At 32.4% G+C, this 24,217-nt stretch overlaps 1 protein-coding gene across 1 annotated transcript in view; it reads left to right on the top strand.

Moving 5' to 3' along the window:
* Window positions 1-23,811, top strand: part of LOC126882749 (uncharacterized) — a 76,141-nt gene extending 52,330 nt beyond the window's left edge. Inside the window, exon 10 of the mRNA XM_050647741.1 lies at window positions 23,464-23,811. Within this exon, the coding sequence (XP_050503698.1) occupies window positions 23,464-23,737 (274 nt within the window). The 3' untranslated portion in view covers window positions 23,738-23,811. The remainder of the gene's footprint in view (window positions 1-23,463) is intronic.
* Window positions 23,812-24,217: the final 406 nt, after the last annotated feature.

Raw genomic sequence — 24,217 nt, 5'->3', positions numbered from 1 at the left:
GGGATGGGTCGCGAGTATGAAAAAACATCAGAAGGTGGGTCGCCAGACATAACAGGTTGGGAACCACTGCTATAACCGATTCGTCGGGAAAAATGATAATAGACGAAGATGAAATTCGAACTATGTACCTGATATAATTATATAAATGAACTGTATAATGATGATAGACCCGAAGAACTGGAAACTTTAGATGAAGGTGAAGGACCAGAAATACTAAAATCAGAAATACTACATGCTATAAAATTGGCAAAAAACAAGAAAGCCGTTGGTCTTGACAACATACCTACAGAAATGTTAAAGCTCATAAATGAGGAAAACATTGGAATACTAGTCAAACTTTTCAATGATGTTTATTCGACTGGTGATATCCCTGAAGATTGGTTAAAGTCCGAATTCATAACCCTACCAAAAAAACAACGTCCGAAAAACTGTAGCGATTATAGAATGATAAAGCCTTATGAGCCACACTTTGAAAATCTTTCTACGTATCATCCACAGTAGAATCAGAGATAAATGTGAAGAAGACCAGGATGAAATTTGGCTTCAGAAATGGACTGGGAACCCGAGACGCACTTCTTGCACTAAATGTATTATTGTAGAAATACAGAGATCAAAGGAAAGACGTCTTTGCTGTATTTATTGACTATGAGAAGGCCTTTGATCGAGTATAACATCACAAATTAATAAAAATATTAAAGGATAAAGGAGTTGACAGTCAAGATGTACGAATCAAAGAAAAATTATACTGGCGTCAAACAGCGACAGCTTGCATAAATGGAAAATCAACAGAAATATGCAAAATACAAAGAAGTGTCAGACAGGGTTGTATACTGTCCCCACTGTAATTCAATTTATATTCAGATAGAATATTTAAGGAAGCACTGCATAATTTGGAATGGGGTGTGAAAGTTAATGGAATTCTAATAAATACAATCAGATATGCAGACGATACAGTTATTTTAAGTGATGATATGAATGGATTACAATACCTTTTAAATGCCATTGACACACTGGGAAGAGAGTTTGGCCTAAACATACACTGTTCAAAAACAAAATACATGGTATTTAGCCGTTTGGCCCATCAAGATTCACGATTATATTTATGTTGATGGTCATATAATTCAAAGAGTACCCAGTTTTAAATATCTTGGTCGCCATATTACTGAACAACTAGATCCAGATAAAGAGACAAAATGTAGAATCGAGATAGGCCGCACGACATTTTTAAAAATGAGGTCATTCTTCTGTAATGATAACTTGCAACTTCAACTTCGAAAGCGCACGATTAAATGTTACATTTGGTCAGTCCTCTTGTATGGTGTCGAAGCATGGACATTAAAAATATCCACTATTAATCGTTTGGAGGCCTTTGAAATGTGGCTGTACAGACGTACACTGAATATACCATGGACGGCTATGATGACAAATGTGGCAGTCCTTAAGAGAGCAAATGCTGCCCGCGAGCTGCTTGATAACATCAAATATAGAAAGATGGCCTATTTTGGACACGTAGTAAGGGGAGACTGGTATTCAACTTATTATGAAGGGTAAAATCGAAGGCCGCAGAGGAATTGGTAGAAAGCAGGCCTCTTGGTTGAAGAATATCCGAGAGTGGACAGGAATAAAGAAAGCAGAACAACTATTTAGAATAGCTCGAAACAGTGACAGTTTCGCCATGTTAATCGCCAACGTCAAGGGGACTTGATAGGGCACGTTAAGAAGAAGAGAAATTAATGTTACTAGTTGTGAAAAAATGGGGATGAAGATCACTATTGCGAAAATTAAAGTTATGAAAATATCAAGTAATAAAAGTTTACTCCTTCCAATATAATGTGAACCACCAAGAGCTTGAATACGTAAACCAATACAAATATCTTGGCTGCTGGTTCGACAATCAACTTGATTATACACAAGAAGTAAGAGCGAAAACAGCAGTATGAAAAACAGAGCGTCACAGTTTTTCGATTTCTTTCTAACGCATTAAATTGTATGTGACAGAAAAAAACGCACGTCGGTGATTACATTTCGTCGGTGACATTTATAACATTTATTCTAGTTGTCAATAGATGGCGCTATAATCGAAAAAAAATTTACTAATTATATAATATATCTACGAATATAATCTGTACAATTTATAAGACTATACAAATCAAAGAAAATGCAATTTTATAAATGCAATAAACGCAATTGATTTGTTTTTATGCCAAATTGCAAATAAAATGTGACAACTGTCAGATTTAACTAAAATGTCATGTTAGAATAAATGTCATAAATGTGAATTATCACGGACTTACCTTTTTTCTATCATTTGTGACGCACTGAAAACTGCTCATGAAAAGAAGCATAGTCCGACAAGGCTTCATCAAAATGAAAAGCTTATTTTGTAACAGTAGCATTAATATCAGCCTTAGATGTCATGTCGTTTTCTGCATAGACCATTTCAGGATTTTGTCGTTTATTATGTCACCGCGAAAAATTCCTCAAAAATGGTTGGTGTCCACCTTTGTAACAATACCAAAAACAATATACGCCAAAGATTGTTCGGACTATAGGACAATATCACTAATAAGCCATACCCTCAAAATATTTCTAAAGGTGATTCATGGAAGATTATACAGAAAGCTAGAATATGATATGGATGATACCTAATTTGGGTTCCGCAATGGACTTGGAACAAGAGAGACATTGTTTGCGTTTAATGTCATCTCTCAGAGATGCTTGGATATGAACCTGGATATTTATTCCTGTTTCATCGACTTCGAAGAAGCGTTCGACAGGGTCCGACATGAAAAACTAATAGAATTATTGAAAAACAGAGATATAGACAGACGAGACTTACGAATTATCATCAATCTGTATTGGAATCAAAAGGCCAATATAAAGATAGAAGAACAGGAGTCCGAGAATATTGATATAAAGAGAGGAGTAAGACAGGGTTGTGTTCTGTCGCCGCTACTGCTTAACCTGTACAGTGAAGCCATATTTCAGGAAGCGATAGCGGAGCTAAGTGATGGAATCTCTATAAACGGAAGAATAGTAAATAACATAAGATTCGCTGATGACACCGTTATAATGGCAGACACCCTGGAATCACTACAAGAATTGCTAAATAGAATTAACGATTATTGCATTCGATACGGACTAAAAATAAACAAGAAAAAAACTAAATTTATGATTGTCTCAAAAACAGAACATGGAAATGAAAGGTTAATGATAGAGCAAACCCAAATAGAAAAAGTTAAGACATACAAATATCTGGGAACCTGGGTTGATGACAAAAATGACCAAAGCAAAGAAATTAAAGTCCGAATTGAAACTCCAAGGCAAGCATTTATAAAAATGAAGACATTGCTTACAAACAAAGACCTTCAGTTGCCTCTCAGATTGAGGGCTCTAAGATGGAAGCTTGGACATTGAAGAGACAACAGATAAGAAGAATAGAAGCGTTCGAAATGTGGTGTTACAGAAGAATATTGAAAATTCAGTGGGTTCAAAGGATTACCAATGTTGAAGTGCTACGACGTTTAAATAAGGAGTTAGAAATTATGAAAAGTATAAAAACTAGAAAACTGGAATATTTGGGTCACATTACCAGAGGAGAAAAATATGAGTTGCTGAAAATTATTATGCAAGGAAGGATCCAAGGAAGAAGAGGCATAGGAAGAAGACGCATCTCCTGGCTGAGGAACCTTAGAGAATGGTTTCACTGTAGTTCATTACAACTATTCAGAGCAGCAGCCAACAAAGTGACCATAGCCATTATGATATCCAACCTCCGATAGGAGAGGGAATTTTAAGAAGAAGAAGAATGTCACCGCTGGGAGGAAATAATAAGTGTATCCGCAGAGACAGTCAGGGACTATAGTCAACGACGAGTGGAGCATTCCATGACTAAAAGTCCGCGATATGGTCCGCAAATGAACATATTTTATTTGTTTATAGTTATTGACATTGTGTTTCTTAAATTTTTTACCCCTTTAATAGTTTTTTAGTTGTATTTTGCGAACATTTTGTTGTTGATTTTATGTAGTTTTTAGTTGTAGAAGTACTTGAATGACTTTATTTAGTTTTAAGCATTGAATAAATAAAGATGTGTGAATATTTTCGAAAGTTGTTGGCAGACAATACAGATGTTGCTTGTAGGTACAGTAGTTATAGTTATTTAACATTTTTATAATCAATTTTATAGCTTTATTTATTATATTTAACCATTGTTTATGTCTCTCAAATCATATCTTTTTTAGTTCAGTTAGTTTTATGCTTAAAATATAGCACTGATGGTAACCGATAAAACTGAACTTTTTTACGATTATTTCGCATTTCACACTCAAAACACAACAGAAATGAAGCATAATATTATCGATTATTCCAGTAAAAATGTTAAACTAATCATTGTACATAACCAAATTACAAATAAATACAACTAAAATGATCTAAAACAAATTAAGAACTGATAGAATAACATTTATGTTTACCATCCCACTGTCAGATTGATTTTAAAATTGACAGCATCTTGGAATGGCCTATTGCTATGTATGGTCAATACTTTGGTAGGGAACAGAGGCCTGGATACTCAACATAACGCTGATGAATAAGTTAGAAGCCTTTGAACTCTGGATTCTAGAAGAATATTGAAAACACCTTAGACAGCCCACACCACCAACGAAAATGTTCTGAGGAGAATAGGTACAGATAGAAAGCTGTTAAAGATCATCAAAATTAGAAAAGATAGAATAGGAATAGTGAGCTGTTAAAGATCATCCAAGTTAGCAAAATTAGCTACTTGTGACACATAATGGGAAACGAAAAGTACCGCCTCGCGCAACTGATCATCCAGGGTACGATTGAATGATAACGGGGTGCATCTAAACATTCCGTATATGTATTTGGAACATAGGAGTTTTCTATTGGTTCGTTGCAGCACGCGGTCATATTTCAACCAATAGGCGGCGAGGTCCCAAACGCATATACGGAATGTTATTCGGTTCCAAATTCATATACGGAATGTTAATTATTCGTACACCGAAAAAGATAAGTTTTTATTAGAGTCTGTGAAAAGGAGATTGATTTTAAAATAATCGTTACTGTATTATTAAATAAAAATAAAACAATTATAGTATTTGGAATGTTAGTCGGTGCGAAATTCATATACGGAATGTTAAATATTTGTACACCGAAAAAGATAACTTTTATTAGAGTCTGTTAAAAGGAGATTGATTCTAAAATACTTGTTACTGTATTATTACATAAAAATATAACAATTATAGTATATGGAATGGTATTTGGAACAAAAAAGACGATTTTTATTAAAGCCAGTTAAAATGAATCTGGTTTTTAATAGTATATTATGCAACGAGCATTTAATGATGGTCATTATGAAGTGAGTATAAGGGATACGAAACGAGCCGACTAGCGGCGAGTTTCGTATAGAGTACGAGTCCTAAACTTCAACAGAATTGAATTGAATAGCTGAAACAGATCTAAACATACTAAACAACACGTGCAAGTCATTAAAAATTCTGAGAAAGCAAAACCTTAGTCAAATAAAGAAATATGTCTCTCAAATCTATACCATCCCATTTATGAATTTCGCACCAAATAACATTCCATATAGGTAATCATTGTTTTATTTTTCTTTAATAATACATTAACAAAATAGGTATTTTAAAATCAGTCTTCTTTAACTGAATAATAAAAAGTCCTACTTTTTGGTCAGTACGAATATTTAACATTCCGCTTATGAAATTACACCAAATAACATTCCAAATACTATAATTGTTTTATTTTTATTTAATAATACAGTAACAAGTCTTTTAAAATAAATCTCCTTTTAACAGACTCCAATAAAAACGTACCTTTTTCGGTGTAGGAATATTTAACATTCCGTATATGAATTTGGAACCGAATAACATTCCGTATATGCGTTTGGGACCTCGCCGCCTATTGGTGGAAATATGACCGCGTGCTGCAACGAACCAATAGAAAACTCCTATGTTCCAAATACATATACGGAATGTTTAGATGCTAACGGCATCCCGGTAGGCGCCAGCTTTTATGGCTTAAAAATATAGAGACTGGACTGACCTTGATTCAACATCTTTGTTTGGAACCGCATTAGACAGAGACATATTTGCCAGTGTAGTCGCTAACCTCCACTAAAGGAGACAGCACTATAAGAAGAAGAAGTAGTATTCCTCCTCTCACGATGTAGTTCACGTTGTATAAGCAAAAATCTTTTAGAGACATTTGGAGACTGACTTCTTCCACAGCTTATTTTAATTGACGTTATTCCGTTCCGACCATTATTTGTAATTAGGGTGACATTGGTCCCAATAACCATATTAGAATAATGTAACATTTATATGGTAGGGAAACAAATATGCTGATAAGAATAACGAGTAGGTATATGCAGTCAATTATATATCGTTAGTAGTTTTTTCATAAGTAATTTGTTTATTTTACAAACATCTAATATTTTTATAATAATTTAAATACGATTATCGATCTAATAAATGAAGAAGGAGGTATGTTACAAAGTCTACCTTTTGAGATATGGGCAGTTAAACTTTTATTCCTCTACTTTTATCATGAAAATATTGTTTGTGCTATTTGGTTTTATTTATATTGCTATACGCATTCCTTTACATATTATAATGTTGATAATTTGTTTTTATTTTTAGTATTTTTTCTAAAAATAAATAAAAACTGTACATACCCGCCTCCTTCCATTAATTTTAGTTTGTACATATAACTATTAGCCCGATCAAGGAACACACAAATTTACGAAAACCTCCAAAAAATAAAGGAACGGTGAAAATTTGGGAATGGGTAGTTGAAATTATCTATTATTATATAAGAGAAAGTTTGCAATTCTACACCCCCTTCATTTTACAAAAATGGAGGGGATTACCCCTTCTCGGGAGTGAATATATATATATATATATATATATATATATATATATATATATATATATATATATATATATATATATATATATATATATATATATATCAAACAAATGAAATAGAAAATGTGGAAAAATCCCCTTACGAATAATTCACACATCCACCATTTCGGGCTGGGAAAAATTTTTTGAATAGAATCAAAGACCCAAACACCAGTTCTTAGAAATGTGTTTCGCCCTCTTCAACCTCTTAGAAATGTGTTTCGCATAAATTTCAAATAAAAAATATTCTAAGAACTGGTGTTTGGGTCTTTGATTCTATTCAAAAAATTTTTCCCAGCCCGAAATGGTGGATGTGTGAATTATTCGTAAGGGGATTTTTCCACATTTTCTATTTCATTTGTTTGATTTCGTACGAGTGGTCGTTAAACCAGTACCTGTGGATCTTTTGATCACTGAGTGTGTTTCAAAGATCTACATCTTTTGTTTTTTCATATATATATATATATATATTTGTACAAATATTTTCGACCGTACTGTGTTATAGTGGTTTGAAGTTTCAGCAATTCGGTCATGTGAAATAAAAGTCTATTTGTTATTTCTCAATATTTCTCCTGAAGAAGTCACAAAAGTGTGACGAAATATTGAGAAATAACAAATAGACTTTTATTTCACATGACCGAATTGCTGAAACTTCAAACCACTATATATATATATATATATATATATATATATATATATATATATTCGGTTTTATAACGTCTTACTACGTTGTCCGATTCCCAAACGCCACTGTATTATCTGTCCTGAGTTAGGTCTTCATTTAGATTTCGAGCGCTAATCGCTTTCCTAACTCCCAGATTCCAGCTCTGTGGTGGTCGTCCTCGTTTTTTCTTCTCTGGGGGTTGCCACATCATAGTTTTTTTAGGCAATCTTTCGTCCCCCATTCGGCTCACATGCCCATACCATGTGAGCTGTTTTCTTTCAATATCCTCAACTATAGTGCCCTCTACACCCATTTGTTATTTTATTACTTCATTCCTTATTCTTTCGGCTCTTGATATTCTCATCGATCTTTTGATGGCTTCCATTTCCGTGGCTTCGACCTTTTTCTTATATTTCTCGGTTATTCTCCATGTCTCGGCTCCATAAAGTAGGCTAGTTTTAACCATTGTCTCATATATGTTCCATTTTCTTTTCTTTGATATTTCTTTACTCCATAGAACTCCGTTTAGACATGCTATAGCTCTTCGGGCTTGTATGATTCGATGTTCAATTTCTCGTTCGTCTTTTCCACTACGGTCGAAGATGACGCCCAGGTATTTATATTCGTCACATGGATTTATTTTTTGATTGTCTTCGATATCGAGTTGTTCTGCTTCAGCGCCAATTGAGAGGTATTTTGTCATTTCTAAATTGATATTTAATCCCCATTTCTGGTATTCTTCAATTAGTTTTCTAAGCATATATTCCATGTCATCTTTGTCGTTTGAGATCACCACCTGATCATCTGCAAACTGTAATGTATATATACAATCCTGATCGTTCAATTGTATACCCATTCCTTTGACTTTCCTTTTCCATTGTTTCAGAGCTGCAGAGATATAAATCTTAAACAAAGTTGGAGAGATACAACATCCCTGTCTGAGACCCTTAGTAACTGCAAATTTTTCAGCTAAGAGGTTTCCGAATTTCATTTGGGAGTTTGAGCCGTAATATAGATCTTTGAGGGCACTAACCGTTTGATGTATGTTTGATGTGCCCAGGATTTCCCATAGTTTATTTAGCGGGACTGTGTCATATGCCTTCTCAAGATCTACAAAAGTCATATGTAACTCTCTATTTGTCACAACTTTCTTTTCTATAATTTGTTTAAGACAAAAGATGTTATCTGTAAATGAACGACCTGCTCTAAATCCTCCTTGTTCTTCGTCTTCAGACGATTGATAATCTTCCTCTATCAGGTCCCGTAGTATTCGACCATATAGCAGACTCATTGAACTTGTGACCGATATCCCTCTATAGTTTTTACAATTTCTCCTGTCACCTTTTTTATATCATCATCATCAATGGTGCTACAGCCCTATGAAAGAGCCTCGACCTTCCCAAGTCTATTACGCCAGTCAGTCCTATCCATTGCCAACCGTTGCCAGTTTGCTGCGCCTATTTTTCTCCCATCCTCATCTACACCATCTTTCCATCTAAGTTTTGGCCTACCCCTATTTCTACTTCCCACAGGTTGTGACATAAGGATTCTTCTAGGAGGGTTGTTATGCTGTGATCTTGCTAGATGACCTGCATATCTTAGTCGTCCTATTCTTATAAGAGATACTACGTCTTTTCCACCAAATATATGTTTATATCTGTGGTATACCTCGTAGTTGTACCTCCTCCTCCAAATACCATTTTCACAGATGCCACCGAATATGCCTCTCAGGATCCTTCGTTCAAATATAAGCAGAAGGTTTTCATCTGCCTTGGAGATGGTCCATGTCTCCGATCCATATGTCAACACTGGTTGTATAAGGGTTTTGTATATGGTTATTTTTGTTTTTTGGCTTAAGTTTCTGCTTCTCATATGTCTACTCAGTCCAAAATAGCATTTGTTCGCTAGGATTATCCTTCGCTTGATTTCTTCTATCATGACGTTTTCCTTGGTGATCAGGGAGCCTAAGTATGTGAATTTGTCCACCACTTCAAAGGTAGAGTTATCAACAGAGAATTGGTGACCGATGTTTCTGGCTCTATTGTTGGGTGTTGATGCCACCATCTTAGTTTTCTCCTCGTTTACTGTCAGGCCCATATTTTTTGAGGCATTTGAGAAGGTGGTATACATTTCTTCTAGTTTGCGTGTTGTGCGGGCAACTAGGTCCACGTCATCGGCATATGCCAAAATTTGGGATGATTTATTAAAAATATTTCCTCTGTTGTCTATTCGGGCATCTCTGACCGCCTTTTCCAGAGCTATGTTGAAGAGGAGACACGCCAGCGCATCTTCCTGTCGCAGCCCAATATTCGTTTCAAACGCCTGTGATTGTTCGCCCTGTATTTCGACTTTGCAAACGACTTTACGCATTGTAGCCTTAACCAATCTTATCAGTTTGTCAGGGATGTGGAATTCATCCATGGCTTCATACAATTTATTTCTTAGGACACTATCATAGGCCGATTTAAAATCTACGAAAAGATGGTATGTGTCGATATTGAATTCATTGGTTTTTTCCAGTATTTGTCTTAGCACAAAGATCTGGTCTGTTGTTGATCGACCAGGCCTAAAACCACTTTGATATTCTCCAAGAAGCTCCTCTGAATATGCACTTAGGCGACCATATAAGATGCTCGAAAATATTTTGTAAGCTGTATTAAGGAGGGTTATTCCCCTATAGTTTCTACATTCCAATTGATCACCCTTTTTGTGTAGCGGGCAAACGATTCCAAGACACCACTCTTCCGGGATTTGTTCCTCATTCCAGGCTCTTAGTATTATTTTATATATTTGATTAGTCAGGGTAGCACCTCCATATTTAATAAGTTCCGCGGATATACCATCACTTCCTGGAGATTTATTATTTCTAGGTGTTTTATTACATCCCGTACTTCTTGAATTGATGGAGGCTCTAATGGTGTATTGTTGGTTGCTCTTGGGTTCGGTTGATTTGGATCTTCTACTTCGATGGTAAGTAGTTCTTTATAGTGTTCCACCCACCTTTTCAATATTTCTTCTTTTGTATTGAGTATGTGCCCCTCCTTATCCTTACATAGTCTTAGCCTTGGTTTAAATTCCTTTCTTGCATTATTCAGAGTTTTATAGAATTTTCTTGTTTGATTTTCCTGTTTTAATGCCTCAAGTTCTTCTAGCATTCTATTTTCCTTTTTTATATATTGGAGTCATATATGCTGTTTTCCATTTATCTGGTGTTGGATGGCCATTAATGTATTCGTTAAATATCCCAGTGATCATTCTGTGTAATTTCTCTGAGCCATTCTTTATTAGTTCCGTAGTTACTCCCTCTGGTCCGCTTGCTTTCCCATTCTTCATCCCTGCTATAGCTTTTTGCACTCTGTTGATATCTATGGTAATATGCTCTCCCAGAATTTCGATTCTTGAAAAAATATACACTCAAAATAGGTTCGGAATTGGATAAAATGACTAATTCTGAGCAACTTTTGTTCTATAGAGTTTTTTCACTAAGTCAATACTTTTCGAGCTATCTGCGAGTGAATATGTTCATTTTTAACAAAAAAAAAAAACATGTTATTGGAGAGTTTTTCGCAAATAACTCAAAAAGTAAGGATTTTATCGAAAAAAATATTCTAAGCAAAAATATAGCCTATAAAAAAGTGAAAAAAATGGTGTATGCATGAAGTCTGTATACCCTCCAGCAGCGGAGTTATAGCTAATAAAAGTAGGTTCTTATTCGTCCAATTCCAAAATCGAATATTTCGAAGTTATAGATAAAAAGACGGAGCACTTTCCTTTGAAAACTCATTATAACTTTTTGTACTTAAAAAAGGGTTTACTTTTGTTTTAAAAAAAAACTTTTACCAATAAAATTAAGTGAGTTACGCGAAAACCATGTCAACTCAAATGGAGAACTCATGGCTAATCTCTGTGCTTTTAACGAACTGCGAATCAATAATACATTTTTCGACCATAAGCTTCAGTATAAATATACGTTTGAAAACTCCAGGGGGCACAAATCTATGATTGACTTTATAGTCACTAATAGAAAAATCCACCCAGAGCAGATTCTAGATATTCGAACTTTAAACTCGGCAGACGCAGGGAGTGAACACAAATTAGTCCTAGCAAAAATAAGAATGAAACTAACACCAAAACATTTTCCACAGGAAATCACCGAGGAAAAATTCAATGTAGAATCACTGTGGAACGATTCTATCAAAGAAATGTACCAAAGGAGGCTAGCACAGAAGATACAGCTGAAGCAGATAGACGACATCGAAGATATAAACGCGAGCTGGGAGAAAATTAAAAACAATATTGAAGAGGCAGCAACAGAAGCTCTAGGAAAACGCAAAGTCATACTGAACAAAAGAAACAACAACAATACACCATGGTTCAGAAAAGAAATAAAAGACAAATGTAAAGAGAAGAGAGACGCCTACATGAAGTATAAAACATCAAACACTCCAGAATCCAGAGACACCTATAGAAGAATACGAAATGAAACAAAGCAATTGGTAAGAAGAACAAAAATGAACACTGGGAACAGTTTACAAAAAGGATGGAAAGCGACTTATACGGAACACGAAATGACACTTAAGTGACTTAGGACACGAAATTGAAATCAGTTTTCAGGAAGTAGGGGTAGCCATAAATTCACTCAAAAATAGGAAGTCACCAGGACCAGACGGAATAACCAACGAGCTTCTAAAATACGGAGGAGAAAGTATAACCCTAGAGATGACAAAACTTATACAAAAACTAATATTGCACTGCAAGATACCAGACGCATGGAGAAACAGCATAATGATACCAATGTTCAAAAAAGGAGACAAAGAAGACCCCAACAATTATAGAGGTATAAATCTACTAAACACCGCACTTAAGCTAACCACAAAAGTCCTAACCAACAAAATCAATAAACTAACAACTTTATCAGATGAACAACAAGGATTCAGATCCGGAAGATCCTGCGTAGACGCCGTATTTGTACTGAGACAAATCACAGAAAAGGCCATTGAGTACAATAAACCAGCATATCTATGTTTTATAGACCTGACAAAGGCTTTCGATCGCATCCAAGTCGAAGACGTCTTACATTTACTGTATGGAAGAAACATACCAATCAATATTATACAAACCATCGAAAACATCTACTTTCATAATCGAATACAGGCAAAGATAAATGGAAAACTAACGTAGTTTATACCAGTACAAAGTGGAGTCAGACAAGGTGACTCATTAAGCCCACTGCTCCTTAATATAATAATGGACGAAATAATAGAAGCAGTACGTAAAGGTCGTGGTTACAGAATGGGGAATAAAGAAATCAAAGTATTGTGTTATGCAGACGACGCCGCATTAATCGCCGAGACAGAAGACGATCTCCAAAGATTAACACACATCTTTAATACAACAGCCAAGAAATACAATATGATAATATCAGCAGAAAAAACCAAATGTATGACAACATATAAATACCCACTACGATGTAAAATCGAAATTGATGGGAAAATAATAAAGCAGGAAGCAAGGTTTAGATATCTGGGAATTGATATAACCAGTTACGGAGATGTTGAAGAGGAAGTACGACAACACAGCTTAAAAGCAAGTAAAGCGGCGGGATCTCTTAATGACACAATCTGGAAGAACAAACACTTAAGACAAGACACAAAAGCAAGAATCTATAAAGCAGCAATTAGACCTATATTAACATACACGGCGGAGACAAGGCCTGACACATCTAAAACGAGACGACTACTAGAAACAACAGAGATGAAAATACTCCGACGAATATCAGGGAAAAGTCAGTTGGATAGGGAGAGGAGCGAAAACATAAGAAGATCATGCAATATAGAAGACATAAATGGATGGGTGACAAAACGGAAACAGGAGTGGAACGAACACATTAGTAGAATGGCAGAGGATAGGATAGTACGAATAGCACGAGATAAGTCACCAAATGGACGAAGAAGTATTGCCAGACCAAGAAAAAGATGGTACGATAACTTAAACAATTTAGGAGGCTAATATTGAAGAAGAAACAGGCTTTAAAGCCTACATACAAGAAGGAAGAAGAAGAAGAAGAAGAAGAAGAAGAAGAAGAAGAGTTACGCTCAAAATATTGTTAGTCGCTTTTATTTTTTGGTAAAAAAAATCACGAAAATCACCTCCTAATTAGCATCCAAAATAAAATGAATCGCTATTGTCTCACAAGTTACTTTGCTTATGAATTCTTTATACAGTCCGGTGGAATAAGTGTTGCCCCCTCCCCTGTTAACTTGTTTATTTTAAGAATATAAGCAAAACACTCGGACAGGTCGATTTTTAAACTAACCATAGCATCAACGTTTCGAACTTTACGCGATCCCTCATCAGGTGACAGCCATAACTTTGATTTTTTTAAATGGGAAAGTACATCATGTGACACCTCATTTAAAAGCTCTTAAAATACTGAGTTCAAAAATGTATAATATTTTAATCCTGTTTGAGAGCGTAGGTGAAAAATTTCGGTCGAATTCTTTCTAAATGCAATCATTCTTTTCGAATCCTGAAAAAACCAATAAATATTTTTGAAAAATTTAAACACAGAATGAAATATTACAGTATTCTCGATGCATGGTCCAAAGTCCCTGAGAACTCCTATAATGTTTATTTTAATAAGTCACAGTGGTGGAAAAAAGAGAAAATTTAGTGTGATTTTTAATTTCAAATATATCATTCAAAAGAAACTTTTTGTTTATTCTAAGGGACTGTCAGCCCTCGGTAATAATCTAATCTTTCATTCTGCGTTCCAATTTTTCAAAAATACTTATTAGTTTTCTCAGAATTCGAAAAAAATAAATGCGTTTAAAAAGAGTTCGACCGAAATTTTGGGCCTGCGATCTCAAAAAGGATTAAAGTATTATACATTTTTGAAATCAGTATTTTAAAAGCTGTTAAATGAGGTGTCACATGATGTACTTTACTATTTAAAAAAATCAAAGTTATGCCTGTCACCTGAAGAGGGATCGCGTAAAGTTCGAAACGTTGATGCTATAATATACTATGGTTAGTTTAAAAATCGACCTGTCCGAGCGTTTTGCTTATATTCTTAAAATAAACAAGTTAACAGGGGGGGGGGCAACACTTATTCCACCGCACTGTAGGATCTGTAAGTTTCATCGGTTCAAAGTGCGTGTGTTTGAAAAGGGTGTAGTTAAAATGGCTTGAACCAGTCACTAATCAAGAGTGTATGCAAATTTTGGACAGTCATAGCATAACCAATTTTTGTCTACCGGGAAAACAAAAAATCCAAAATATTCGGAAAAGTAAAACGTACATTTTATTACTCTTTAAAATTTTTGGTATTACTAATAATTTTTAAGTTATGTATTTTGAAAACAAAAATGAAATTTTTTTCAAAATTTGAAAAAAAAATTTTTTTAAAACCATTTTTTTTTCAAAAATGAACACTTTCAACCAACGAAACTTATATATCATATAAAAATATAAAGAATACATAAGCAAAGTACCTTGTGAGGCGGTAACTATTAATGTTATTTTGGATGCTAATTAGGGGGTGATTTTCGCGATTTTTTTACCAAAAAATAATAGCGACCAACAATATTTTAAGCGTAACTCACTTACTTTTAATGATAAAAGTTTAAAAAAAAACAAAAATAAACCTTTTTTAAACTCTTTAAAAAAGTTAAAATGAGTTTTCCCAGGAAAGTGCTCCGTTTTTTTTGTCATTTCACTTCGAAATATTCGGTTTTGGAATTGGACGAATAAGAACCTACATTTTATTAGCTGTAACTCCGCTGCTGGTGGGCATGCACACTTCATGTATATGTTATAGTCAAAGCCCGAATTTCAGGCACTCCTAGGTTTGACTAGGCAATCCTCAGGTCTGACTGACGGTCTTAGTCAAAGCCCGAAATAAATTACAGTTTCGGCCTTTGACTAGTCAAACCTAGGAGAGACTAAGTTGGTCAGGCAAAGGTCGAAATTCAATTTTATGAAATCGGGGTTTGACTAGTCAAACCCCGATCAGCTATTAAAGTGTCGTAATTTGTTAGATTAGATTTAATAAAACGTGATTTTTTGATTTTAATGTTTTTATTTTTGTACTGTCGTAATTAAAATACTAAAATTCTAACGTGCTATGTACTAAGAGTATAAGTCATAAAATAGATTTTTCGGGATTCTCCTATATTTTGAATTATATAATTAATAAGGTATTACCAAAGTAGAAAGTAAAATAGTTAATTACTAATTTAATAATAATATTTCGTCACCATTTTGATATTTACATGTAATAGTTATTTCATCAGTGGTAAAAAAGACTTTGAAAAGTCCTAATAAAAAATTTTCATTTTTGACTTATACTCTTAATACATAACTCTCTAGAATTAGTGTTTATTCTCATATGTTCAGGCATTATGGCGTTTAGAGTTCGTTAGACCTTGCAATTCGTTATACCTTTTATACTTACATAATTTTGAAGATCATTTCTTATTTTAGTAGCATTTTATAAAGTCTTGTCCTCCAAATTTAGAATCTTTTGTACCAATTTCTCTTAAAGACAGCTTAACGTTTGGAACATCTTCGAAATTAAGAAAATTCTCTTTGCACTCTCTGATTTGATTTCTTGAAAAAGGTGTGTTTATTGATCCGTATTTCGTACCAACTCTATATAAACGGTCAATTATTTTATCTTGTATGATACCCAAAATATTTCGAGCATCTCCTTTGGCTCTATCAAAGCTGGGATAGGTATTGTTACAGTTTTTCTGATTAAATTGGAGGAAATTTGTTTTCACTTAATTGTGTCATAACATTAGCCTGGGGGCATGAAACCTTCAATCGCCTTTCCTTTATTTATTCTAATCTTTTCTGTCTGTGCACGACGCATGTATGTAACTTTTCTTTCAAAACCTTCATAGTATGCACCAAGTGTGCTATCAGCGCACACAACATGTACCACCTGATTACAAATTATGCACGTATGTGTATCAGAGCTCTCTTTTGGCAAATACAACAAACCACCTCTGAAGAAGTAATGTGAATTGTTTGACAATTTTCTTCCTCTCCTAGTGACGACGGTCCTGACGCGTTAGTATTATGGTGATCCTTAGTTTTTTCTCCGATTGCAATATCTTCTTTCACAGTTGACATTCCCGTTCCATATGTTTGCGCTAAACACACTTTTTTCAAGAAATCAAATAAAAGAGTGCAAAGATAATTTTCATAATTTCGAACATGTTCCAGATGTTAAGCGGTCTCTAAGAGAAATTAGTACAAAAGATTCTAAAATTGGAGGAATAGACTTTATAAAATGCTACTGCAATAAGAAATGCTCTTCAAAATTATGTAAGTGTAAAAGGTCTAACGTATTGTTCAACTCTAAATGCCATAATGCCTTAATATGTAAGAATAAACACTAATTTTAGTATTTTAATTACGACAATACAAAAATAATGAACATTAAAATTAATAAATCACGATTTATTAAACCTAATCTAACACATTACGACATTTTAATAGCTGATCGGGGTTTGACTAGTCAAACCCCGATTTCATAAAATTAAATTTCGACCTTTGCCTGGTCAACTTAGTCTCTCCTAGGTTTGACTAGTCAAAGGCCGAAACTGTAATTTATTTCGGGCTTTGACTAAGACCGTCAGTCAGACCTGAGGATTGCCTAGTCAAACCTAGGAGTGCCTGAAATTCGGGCTTTGACTATAACACATACACCATTTTTTTTTCATTTTTTTATAGGCTATATTTTTGCTCAGAATATTTTTTTGATAAAATCCTTACTTTTTGAGTTATTTGCGAAAAACTATCCAAAAACATGTTTTTTTTTTGTTAAAAATGAACATATTCACTTGCAAATAACTCGAAAAGTATTGACTTAGTGAAAAAACTCTATAGAACAAAAGTTGCTCAGAATTAGTCATTTTATATAATTCCGAACTTATTTTGAATGTATATTTTTTCACCCCCGAGAAGGGGCAATCCCTTCCATTTTTATAAAATGGAGGGGATGTGGAATTGTAAACTTTTTCTTATATAATAATAGACAATTTCAACTACCTATTCCCAAATTTTCATACTTCCTTTATTTTTTTTTGGTCAGATTGTTCTTTGATCGGGCTATATCTTTTATCTGAATGGACGAAATGTGGCATGAAATAATAATATACAGGGTGTGCCAAACCTCTGGTCTTCTTTGATTACGGCTAAACTATGAGATATACAAAAAAATGTTTATAACAAAACTAATGTGTATCAAAGAGGTCTATAATTTAAAATTATTTTCAATTATACAGGGTGAGTCATAACGACGGTATGAACCAAAGTTGTATTTTTTTAAATGGAACACCCTGTATATTAAATCATTTTTGAATATATTATTTAAAAATATGAAAAATTTGTATAAGGTCTTATAGGCCTAAAGTTAATAATTTTCAAAATATTTACATTTTTATTGAGAAAAATGGTAATATTTATAGGGTTGTGGATTATGTTTCCAAGGAAATAAAAATTTATGTGATAGGTCAAAGTTTTTAGAATATAGTGTTATTTTTAAATAATTTAATATTTTTTACTTTTAGCCATAAAATATACAGTGTGATCACTATTTGCAAATACAAAATTTTCTCATTTTTTTTTAAATGGGACACCCTGTATATTAGTTTTGCGTTTGGTAGTAAATATTACAACCTTTCTTTTGGTATAAGGTTGTATGTACCTAGCATGTTTCGTTTTGTAGATATTTTAAAAAAACTATAGATTTTACGTTTTTGCGGATTTTTTATTTAAAAATTTTTTTGTAAAAAAAATAATTATAATCTGGTTTTAGAAACATACACTAAAATATAAAATATGAAAATAAAAACGTAATTAAAGATTAAAATAAATCGTATGCTAGTACAATTCAATTGAATTTAATAACTTTAAATTATTTTACAAAAAATATTTTACCTTATTAATGAAGACATAAATTAGTTACTAAATTAAATAAACAACCAAATTTTAAATCAATCGTAGTAATTCTTCTACCGCAGCAACTTTCCTGTACCAAATTAATTGTTAGTTATATTGTATTTACGAGTAAGATCAGTTAATAACTTTTTAATTTACCTACATCTTGAGAACGTATAAAGTATGCTTTGAAACAAATGAACGTTATGGAAGTATATTAAGAAGTAAATAGTATCTATGTACCTACTCGTGTCACAAAAGCTGGTAATAATTTCTAATGGTTTCGCCCAAAACAAATGTCATATCCAAAAATTTTTCGGTTAAAAAATTAAAATTTAAAATATAAAAAATTGTTACAAAAATTTCAACTACAAAAGTATTACCAGTTTTTGTGACACCAGTAAATACTATTTATATTAATAAATAATTTGGATGATACATTTAACATTCATTTGTTTCAAAGCATACTTTATAATAATTTTTATATTCTCAAGATGTATGTAAGTAAATTTAAAAGGTAAATTAAAAGTTTAACTAAATACAATTTAACTAACAATTAATTTGGTACAGGAAAGTTGCTGTAGTAGAAAAATTACTACGGTTGATTTAAAATTTGGTTGTTTATTTAATTTAGTAACTAATTTATGTATTCATTAATATGGTAAAATATTTTTTGTAAAATAATTTAAAGTTATTAAATTCAATTGAGTTGTACTAGCATACGATTTATTTTAATCTTTAATTACGTTTTTATTTTCATATTTTATATTTTAGTGTATGTTTCTAAAACCAGATTATAATTATTTTTTTTGCAAAAAAAATTTTAAATAAAAAATCCGCAAACACGTAAAATCTATAGTTTTTTTTAAAATATCTACAAAACGAAACATGCTAGGTACATACAACCTTTTACCAAAAGAAAGGTTGTAATATTTACTACAAAACGCAAAACTAATATATAGGGTGTCCCATTTAAAAAAAAAATGAGAAAATTTTGTATTTGCAAATAGTGATCACACTGTATATTTTATGGCTAAAAGTAAAAGATATTTAATTATTTAAAAATAACACTATATTTTAAAAACTTTGACCTATCACCTAAATTTTTATTTCCTTGGAAACATAATCCACAACCCTATAAATATTACCATTTTTCTCAATAAAAATGTAAATATTTCGAAAATTATTAACTTTAGGCCTATAAGACCTTATACAAATTTTTCATATTTTTAAATAATATATTCAAAAATGATTTAATATACAGGGTGTTCCATTTAAAAAAATAAAACTTTGGTTCATACCGTCGTTCTGATTCACCCTGTATAATTGAAAATAATTTTAAATTATAGACCTCTTTGATACACATTAGTTTTGTTATAAACATTTTTTTGTATATCTCATAGTTTAGCCGTAATCAAAGAAGACCAGAGGTTTGGCGCACCCTGTATAATCAGTTTTACAGAAATTTATGTAATTGAACAAAAAATAATCTTCTTCATGTGCCGTGCTCGATTATTGAGCGTTGGCTATCAAATTTGCTATAGTAATTTTGTTAACGGCAGCTCGGTAAAGGGATGCAGAGGATCTGTTAAACCATTCTCACAGGTGTCAAAGCCATGACGGTCTTCTTCGACCTGGCCTTTCTTCTTCCGTCTACCTTGCCTTGTATTATTAAATGGAGTATATTATACAGAGCGAGTTTTATGTATGGAAAGCCTCAATGATTTCTGAAACGACTTGCACGATTTTTTATAGATTTTGTTCACAAAGGGTTTTCTAATGCGGCCAATATAATAGTGACAATTACATTGTTGTCAGAACTTCCGTTTTTCTGTTAATCTAATGAATTTTCTTATTTCAAATGAAACACCCTGTATATTTTTGCGTTTTGAAGTCCTTAAGAAATGGTGATTATTTTTCGTGTTATATTCCATATATCTAAATACCATAATTTCGTAATTATTTAGCTACATTTATTTAAAAAAAAAATTAAACAAAATAAAAAATCAATTTTTTGAACCCGTGTACATTATTTTCGGTTCTTTGGATCATTGGGAACAGAAAAGGTATTTTGTAATTTTTCTCTAAAGTTAATAGTTTTCGAGTTATAAACAATTTAAACCTGAAAAAGACGAAAAATGTTGTTAATGTGTCATACCTCCTTCTTCCATTCAATAATTATATTTTACATGTTACATACCTCCTTCATCCACTAGAATATCTCTTATTCTTTTTAGAGGTACAGTAGGTATAAGTGTCATGATAGTGAAGTTACATACCACCTTCATTCACTAAGAAACTCAACATTTTAGAATATGTTACATACCTCATTCTTCCACTTAGGTCTTCAAATGTTACTTACTTACTTACTCCGTGGCGTTACAACCCTTCATGGGTTTTAGCCGACTCGACAAGATGCCTCCATTGTTCTCTGTCTTAGCAATCTCTATCCAATTCTACATACCCATAGCTTTCAGATATCATGCTATATTATCTCGCCTCCGGAGTCGAGGGCGTCTGCATGGTCTTCTTCCAGTTGAGACTTCTTCTACTAGTCTTACTGTTCTTTGGTCAGAATGTCTTCTGAGATGTCCTGCCAATTGGAGTCTTTTGGAATTTATTTCTTTTATGATGTTATACAGGGTGTTTCATTGGGAAAGTAACATACGTTAACTGCCGAAAGAGGACACTTAGGCGGTCTCAAAAATACCATACTTAATGGGTCTTACTCCATTAATAACAAAGATACTGAGTGTTTTATCTATTTTGCCATTTTCTTAATTGGTTCATAACTTTTTAACCACACGGTATATTTATTTTATATTTGGCACGCAAATATCGTTTAAGGTGTACAATAAATTAAATTATTTACAATTGTAAAAAATCCAGGTCCGGATTAAAAAGAATTTGAAAAATATTCCAACCCAAAAACAACACCCTGTACATTAAATTTTTTTAAAATGGATTTTTCAGTTGAAAAGAGGATGAAAAACTAAATTTAGTGGTATACTTTGAATTTTTGGCAAAATGATTTTTCTGGTCAAATTTTGAATTTAAATTCTGAAATTATGTGAATTTCGAGAGCTCTAAGTAGAAAAAAATTGAAATACAGCTTATAACTTGTCAACCGCACTGTATATTCATTTTATATTTAACACGCGAATATTCTTTTAGGTGTCCAATCAATTAATTTATTTACAAATAAAAAAAAATCCAGGTCCGGATTAAAAAATATTGAATAAATGTTCCGACCCAAAAAAACACCCTGTATATTAAATTTTTTTAAAATGGATTTTGCATTTGAAAAGAGGCTGAAAAACTACATTTAATGGTATACTTTGAATTTTCGGCAAAATAATTTTTCTGGTAAAATTTTTAATTTGAATTCTGAAATTATGTGAATTGCGAAACTCAAAGTAAAAAAAATTAAAATATGATTTAATTTTAATCAATACCATTATTTAATCTAAATTGGTAAAATATTAACATTTTGACACATAACAATAATTTTTGATGGTGGTAATTTTGAATAAGTACTTTAGTTTTGAATAGTTATGCTGCACATTTTCTCTGTTTTGTTATAATCTTTAGATACTTTGTTGATTAAAGTGATGCATTCTTTATTGACTCTTTATTATTTATTCATTATTTAAAGATGAATATTCGCCATAAAATATTTGTCACAGATAATAAAAAACATTGAAATGTTTTAACATTTTACCAATTTAGATTAAATAATGGTATTAATTAAAATTAGGTCGCATTTTAATTTTTTCTACTTAGAGCTCCCGCAATTGACATAATTTCAGAATTCAAATTCAAAATTTTATCAGAAAAATCATTTTGCCGAAAATTTAAAGTATACCACTAAATTTAGTTTTTCATCCTCTTCTCAAATGCAAAATCCATTTTAAAAAAATTTAATATACAGGGTGTTTTTTGGGTCGGAACATTTTTACAATATTTTTTAATCCAGACCTGGATTTTTTATAATTGTAAATAAAATAATTGATTGGACACCTAAAAGAATATTCGCGTGTTAAATATAAAATAAATATACAGTGCGGTTAACAAGTTGTAAATTGTATTTTTTTTTTCTACGTAGAGGTCTCGCAATTCACATACATAATTTCAGAATTCAAGTTCAAAATTTGACCAGAAAAATCATTTTGCCGAAAATTCAACGTATACCACTAAATTTAGTTTTTCATCCTCTTTTTAACTAAAAAAATCCATATTAAAAAAATTGAATATACAGGGTGTTTTTTGGGGTCGGAACATTTTTACAATATTTTTTAATCCAGACTTGGATTTTTTATAATTGAAAATAAAATAATGGATTGGACACCTAAAAGAATATTCGCGTGTTAAATATAAAATAAATATACAGTGCGGTTAACAAGTTGTAAGATGTATTTAATTTTTTTTCTACTTAGAGCTCTCGAAATTCACATAATTCAGAATTCAAATTCAAAATTTGACCAGAAAAATCATTTTGACGAAAATTCAAAGTATACCACTAAATTTAGTTTTTCATCCTCTTTTCAACTAAAAAATCCATTTTAAAAAATTTAATGTACAGGGTGTTGTTTTTGGGTCGGAATATTATTCTAATATTTTTTAATCCGGGCCTGGATTTTTTACATTTGTAAATAAATTAATATATTGTACACCTTAAAGGATATTTACGTGCCAAATATAAAATAAATATACGGTGTAGTTAAAAAGTTATGAACCAAATAAGAAAATGGCAAAATAGATAAAACACCCAGTATCTCTGTTATTAATGGAGTAAGACCCATTAAGTATGGTATTTTTGAGACTGCCTAAGTGTCCTCTTTCTACAGTTAACGTATGTTACTTTCCCAATGAAACACCCTGTATAAGTTGCTTATGTTATAGGTACACAGAAAATGCCAGACTGAGGTCTACACTTATGCATGACAGAATCAACAAACCACTGGACACTGCAGTTTTTTGGGTAGAGTATATAATTCGAAATAAGGGAGCACCTCACTTGAGGATAGCTGCAGTCAATATGCCATTCTATGAATATTTTTTGCTAGATGTTATTGTTCTTTTAGTATTAGGGTTTAGTATTATAATTACATTAGTTTATCTGACTTGTAAAAAGATTTGTTGTTCTAGGAAAAGCAAAAAATTCAAAAAAGAATAATTTAGGTTTGTATTGGTCAATTAAATAAATACTTTTTTTACTAATTACAAATAAAATCTAGAAAAAATATAGAAGTACCAGAAATGGATTACTTACGTAAAGTATGCAGGGTATCTAGATTAGAAGAACACGTACCAAATGAGGAAATAAGACGACGGACAAATAGTGTATATTCCACCGTTGACCATATAGCGACAAAGAATTGCTATGGTATGGTCATGTTATGAGGATGTCAGAGGAAAGGTGACCAAAAAGAGCATTCAATTACACATCCATAAATAGAAGAAGAAGAGGAAGGCCTACAGAAACATGGAAGAAAGGCATAGAACAGTCTATGACAGATAGAGCTATTGAAGAAAACGAATGGACGGATAGAAAACGATGGCGAGCGAAATGTGGGATGCGGAGGAGACCGTAGGAACCCCACTGCTTATATATACAATTAAAATCTATATTTTAATCCTTTAATCTATCCTGTTT

This window comes from Diabrotica virgifera, chromosome 3 (genome assembly GCF_917563875.1).
Source record: "Diabrotica virgifera virgifera chromosome 3, PGI_DIABVI_V3a".
Classification (NCBI taxonomy): domain Eukaryota; kingdom Metazoa; phylum Arthropoda; class Insecta; order Coleoptera; family Chrysomelidae; genus Diabrotica; species Diabrotica virgifera.
Note: the sequence above shows the minus strand (reverse complement) of the source record. Positions and strands in the feature narration are given on the sequence as shown.